The 6000-nt window shown below is 37.9% G+C and overlaps 1 protein-coding gene across 1 annotated transcript in view; it reads left to right on the top strand.

The window, feature by feature from the left end:
- The first annotated feature begins 3145 nt into the window (after positions 1-3145).
- The window catches only part of COL3A1 (collagen type III alpha 1 chain), a 48997-nt gene continuing 46142 nt past the window's right edge, over positions 3146-6000 (top strand). The window contains exon 1 of the mRNA XM_058839831.1: positions 3146-3361. Coding sequence (XP_058695814.1) covers positions 3283-3361 — 79 coding nt within the window. The 5' untranslated portion in view covers positions 3146-3282. The remainder of the gene's footprint in view (positions 3362-6000) is intronic.

Here is a 6000-nt window from a genome sequence, read left to right as displayed (position 1 = left end):
TCTTGTTACTGGCATAGAAGTAATTGCAATAGCAAAATTTGAAGATTCTTAGTTCAGATTAAGCTCTCAGAAACAAGGAATATTTGCCAGCTGATTCTACAGGCCAGAACTTTGGGAACTTTTAAGGCAACACTTATATAATGTACTTACTTAAAGACTGGGTTTTTGGTGGGGTGGACCAGAGGTCCCCTGATAGGTGTGTAAAAGCAAGTCTGTCATTTGTCTTAGGCAGAATGTCACTAACCACAATATCAAACAGGCACAGGGAATCCCAGATTGAATTAAAATTCCAGCATCTGATGGAGAGGTAGTCAACAGTTTTGATCTACACGTCTTTTATGGTATCTACTGTAGACCACAAATTCATTCAATAATTTTACATGCAATTGTTTCAGGTTCCTCCATCAAAGGTGCACCAATTTTGATATGAGTACCTTTTCCAGTTTAGTCCAGATGCCAAGACATTGCATCCCTAGGAAGATGAATATTAAGCAAGAGCTATTTACTAAATAATCCAAAATTGCCTGCAAGACTCAAGAATCTATTTTTTGGGGGGCAAAGATGTGAAAAGGCAGACCTTGAATATAAAATGTGCAGAGGATTTTCAAGGAATGTTGCACAGCCTCTTCAGACCATGCAAGTAAAATGGTGAATGCTGCTCAAAAGGAATGGACATGTGACAGTAAGTGGCAATTGCCAGAGAGTTTTACACTAGAATTATAAAATCAATTCTACAATCACTATTATTCAAAGGTAGCAGTGATGAGGAATTTTAATTTAGCTGAGCATTGCTGTGCGTTTTTCCTTGACCCACAGCAAATTCACTGCAGAACCCAAGGAAGGGTTATTGTTGTTATGGGATGTAATCATCAAGAGATATGGTTTATGCTTCTATACAGAAGCATAGGATTCATTTCTGTACAAATTCAAGCACACATGTTGATACTCCCATGCCTATGGCAAATAGTAGGTGTTATAGATAAATTTGGGTTCATAATCTATCTGTAGAATAGCATAATATCTAAGGTGGGCAATCTAGAAGAGTTAGAATATAAATTTTACTCAGACAAATGTTTTAGTGTAAAAATTGAAAGTGAACATTAGTGAAAATAAGAGAGTCAGCAAGGGTGTTATATTTTTTTAAAGGTTAGATTTAAGAAATTTAGAGAAATGTTTATTGTGGTCAAACAAGCTAAAAATTTGTAGAACTCAATGTGAAATTGTCTTTAACTCAAAGACCTTGAAAGAATTATTCTTTTTTCCTCAAATATGAGCACTTACCAAGTAAGTCATTAGGCTTCATAAAAATTAAAACATTATTCTGATAAATATGTAGGCATTATTACAGAAAATCGACCTGCATGCAATCTTGATAATGCAGTATCATTCTCTTTCTATAGCTGAGAATGGATTTTGTCCAGGGTTTGTTCTGTTGGTACATTTCTATTGAAGAGAGACAAACAAATCCAGGTTCTTGGATTTATTTCTTGTTCTATCTTATGTTTTGAGCATGACTACAGAAGAGGAGAAAACCTTATAGGCCCTGGCATAAAACTTTGAAGCTTGTTGATTTATGTTCTAGGATGGCTCAACAGGAACTGGTTATCAGTTGATTGTAGCTATTTGAACACTATAAATCAAATAACCTAACCTGTTAAGTGATATGATCCTGGATATGAAAACCCAGATCTGCAGGAAATAGCTCTGCCAATGAAATAGATATAGCATGGAATATTGAGAGATTCAGGGAAAAATGTGGTGTGTGATTTCTTTGGAATGTATCAAGGTATTCATACCTTATAAATATTTAAGACACAGAAGAGGCGCTCAGGATATGTTAAACGGACATCAAATTATTTAAGTCCCCTTCATACTTGCTTCAACCTACTCCACCTCAGGTGACCCCAGAGGAAGAGAGTGTTTCAGTTTAAGTGTGAATTTATTTCAGTCAAATAGATTTTGAAATGAGAGCCAATACCTACTAGATTAAACTTCAGGTTGTTCTTATTTTGTGATGCATACAAAGATACTGGGCTCTTTTTTGGATGACAGTTCATAGCACCCACAAATTATTGAGAGGAGGGATGATTCCCTGGGTCTCTGTAATCTCAGCAACGCTTGAGAACAAATGAATGAGCACTTCTGCAGGACATGACCTGGATCAGGTTGATTGACTGAGAGCAGCAATTGGTTTGATCATTGTTTTAGCAGAGATGTCCACTGTGACAGCTTTCTGCATTCACTTTGGGGTTTCTTGAGGCTACATTCCCAGCAAAACTAGATTCATAACAAAACCTGCTCAAATCATCTGATTTGGAAAACAAGTTTGTGTGTTCTGATCTTATTCTCAGTAAAGTTTTGTGTGGAATAAAGAAATAACTAGGTTTAAAAGGCATTAGTAGTCTCAAGACTTCTTTACTTTTTATTTTTTTTGTCCTCTCTACCCTCTTGTTTGAGGAGCAAACAGATGAAAAATGTTCTGCATTCCTTTCAAATGTAATGACAGCATCAAACTGAATTACATGAAAAGATTTAGTTTAAGAGATTGATGCTTGTGATTTGAAATCTTGTTCTCTTCATATTTTTTTTTAATATTTGCTTTCTCCCCAGGTAACAGAAAATCATGTTTTGAGGTGGAAATGGTGAGAAAAGCACTGGAACAGAAGTGTGATCAGTCCTTCCTTTCATTAATTCTGCTCATCAGCAGAAATACCCAGGTTTGATCCTCCACTTCTGGGATTCTTTCAGTCTGTGCAGCTACATCACTGCTTACCTTTTATCTTTGTTAGAGAGCACTACAAATTAAAAGTCCTCTTTGGGTTTTCCCCATTGACTCCTAATTAACATGAAAAAATGCTTTACCCCAGGGGCTTTGGCATGGGGCTTTTTTTTCCACATGTATTTATGTCACACGAAGTTCGCACTAACTGTTCATATACAGTGTCAGCATGCATTTCGTATGCACACAAAAGTTCCAGATGTGCTGTGTATCTTGTTTAGTTGACTTTAGTCTTCTGTAAAGCCAAGAGAAATATTAATCATTCATTTACTGTTAGGGGATGGGTCTTCTTCTCATGTTTCAGTAAAGGGGGTGGAAAAGAAAAGTAAGCCAATTTTTTTCCTATTTAAGGCCAAAGCTGGGGAATGCTTGTGGCTGAGTTCTGTACATGGCCCGGTGCTGGAAGGGCAGGGAACAACCGATGTTGCTATTTTGAATAGATTTTTTTCTTCCCCCCCCCATTTTTATTTTTGCACAGAGAGTCTCATGTCTAATATTTAGACATGATGAGCTTTGTGCAAAAAGTAACTTTGCTCATTCTTGCCGTGTTTCAACCCTCAGTTATTTTGGCACAACAAGTCGGTGAGTAATTCAAGCTTCTTATGATTTCATGTTTTTATTTTATTTTTATTTTTACCAATAATTTTAGTAGCTTGTAAGAAATGTGTATGCACGAATCTCACCAGAACACTTTTCCTTCACTAATTCAGCAGTTAGATATTTAATGGTGAAGCTGAAAGCTGCAGGGATTTGCAGTATCATCCCAAAGGTTTCTCTTTGCTTTGCTTTCTTTAAAGTTAGAAGGACTGTACAGTGCTGTCTGCCTTGGCTGCATTTGTTCTTGTTCTTACTTGTTTTCCTGCTACAGACACTGGAGAAGTTCTAAGCTATTTCTTTTAACTCTTGGAATAACATTTTAACTGTTAGCTCCGTGCTGCCTGGAAGCTCTTTGTCATAAGGAATAAGTCTTTGCTTCCAGCTGTTTTATTTGGAATTCTCCTTTGTATTTGTTTGTCTTACACTGGCAGTGTAGGGGTTTCTTTCAGAAGTTTGTGTGCAGAAAAAAAAAGCCTTACAATTCTGAACGGTTTTGTTGAAGGAGTTTTTAAGAGTGATATATGAAAATATGTCAGCTTACAGAATTTTTACTTTGGCATAGAACAGGAGGGTAAATGAATTCCCTTAGCTGTGATAGTTTGAATCAGGAATCTGCAGGCTGTTTCAGCCCCTCACGAGACTGATTAGCAGTTGATGGTATGTGGAGTCCATGCGAGTGTGTGGGTCCGTGTTTACAGAGAGCAAGAACACCAAAAACCAAGTGAACATGGAATTCAACGGGAGAGAAGTACTTTGTATACAAAAATTCAGCCTACAGTGAAGATAAGTGTGGTATGAGTATTTAAGTTAAACAGATGTCATTCCACAAGTACAGCTGACCTTTTTTGGATGTGCTCAGTTCCTGCTTGCCAGACATTGTAAACCAGACCTTCCTTAAGATAAAACACTTTTCTCTCCTGTAAATGTGAAAGATCAGTAAATTATTTCTTTATTCCTACACAGAGGCAAGGAATAACCTTACAATTAACTAGATAAGCAGCAGCCAAAGAAACTGTAGTGCTGTAAAGGAAAGCCAAATGCCTTAAAAATCACACCCTACACTACTCTGTATGACACATCATGAAAATGATTCCTTGAGCCAGTCCCTGGTAAACCCATCTGTCTCTCCATACCTGGACACATCTGCCGAGGGGTGAGTGAGAGTCCACCAGGAGCAGCCTGTTGGAACTGGAGCACTTGGAGCTCAGAAATATCTGTGCATGAGCAAATCAGGCAACAGGCTCTGCAGCACCAGCTTCCCTCACCTAGCACAGACCCAGCCTAAGCCTAAGTGTCTATCAAAAAAAAACCCCAACCAATGCATACAAAGATATTCTGTAGAGAGCAAACAGAATTTACTGTGAACTGATCCTTTTCTGTTTCTGCTTTGCCCTATACAAACTCTCTCTCCAATAATCTTCAGTAGATATTATAAAACACAGTGATTATAAAATTTGAGCAAATGAGAGCTGTGAGTTTTCTCTGCTTACAGCAGCAGACAATATATATATTGTTTAAATTTAACATGCAGTAAGTGTTCTTTTATATACCTGTGTCTGCCATCAGAGGTATAAGCACTAAGAGACCATCCAATATAAAGAGAAGGAACATCAATTTTATTTCTCTCCATAAACAAACCCCTCCTGAGTGCCAGGTCTCCTTCCCTCACTCTAGTCATATCCTTGGACATTTCTGAGGTGCAACATATATTTGACTCAATAAATGGTAAATTTTGGGTAGAAGAACAATACACAAATGAAGTGTGAGTGAGTATTCTCATTTCTTTGCCACATTCCTGTTTCATGGTGTTGTAACATTTCCTTACTGGGCTAACTTCCATACTATTTACAGGGATAAGGTTACACAGAGAGACTGATAAATCACTAGTTATCCCTTAAAAAATTGGATTCTCTCCTTGCCTTGGAATGTTTCTTTCCACATATTTGAATATGGTTTTCTCACAGAAAACAGTAATAGAAGGAGTTGATTATTTGTATCACTAATTCATGTGCAGGGCAGGGAATGGACTGCGAAACCAAATTTTCCACAACTGAAAAGAGAATTTCCAGACATGCTGAAATGCTCTCTCTTGTCAAGAAAAATGTTTATATGGTTAGTATCAAATGTAAGTCAATATAAAATTTTCCTTGGGAAAGCCTGCCAGGAGACAAGACTTGGCAAGATATTAAGGAAACTGCTCAGTATACACGGAGTTTAGGGTAGTCAGATGTACCCTTGGGCTATGTGTTTCTTTGTCTTGCTGTAATATCTTGGAATGGAGATTTCATTGCAGCCTCAGGCTAAACCTCTTCTAGAGTTTGGCATCTGTATACCGTGCAACAAGGAATATTCTGAGTTCCATGACCAAAAGCTGTATGTCCTTGTAACCCACCAGGGAGTTTTCAGCCTGGAGGCGAAACCACCTTGACACAATCCAGGTTTTCTGATGTGTGTCAGGGCTTTCAAGCCCTATCTATGTCCAAGATAAGGTGCCCCCTGATGGCTGACAGGACACGAAGCCAGCACTTTGGACATGACAAATGATTCAGATTCCAGCAATGTATCTTCGGTTCCCCCCTTCGGAGGCACCTTTACATCCTGCATATTAAACTACTCAGAAGTGT

Source organism: Poecile atricapillus, chromosome 5, assembly GCF_030490865.1.
Source record: "Poecile atricapillus isolate bPoeAtr1 chromosome 5, bPoeAtr1.hap1, whole genome shotgun sequence".
Classification (NCBI taxonomy): Eukaryota; Metazoa; Chordata; class Aves; order Passeriformes; family Paridae; genus Poecile; species Poecile atricapillus.
This window is presented reverse-complemented; position numbering and strand designations above follow the sequence as displayed.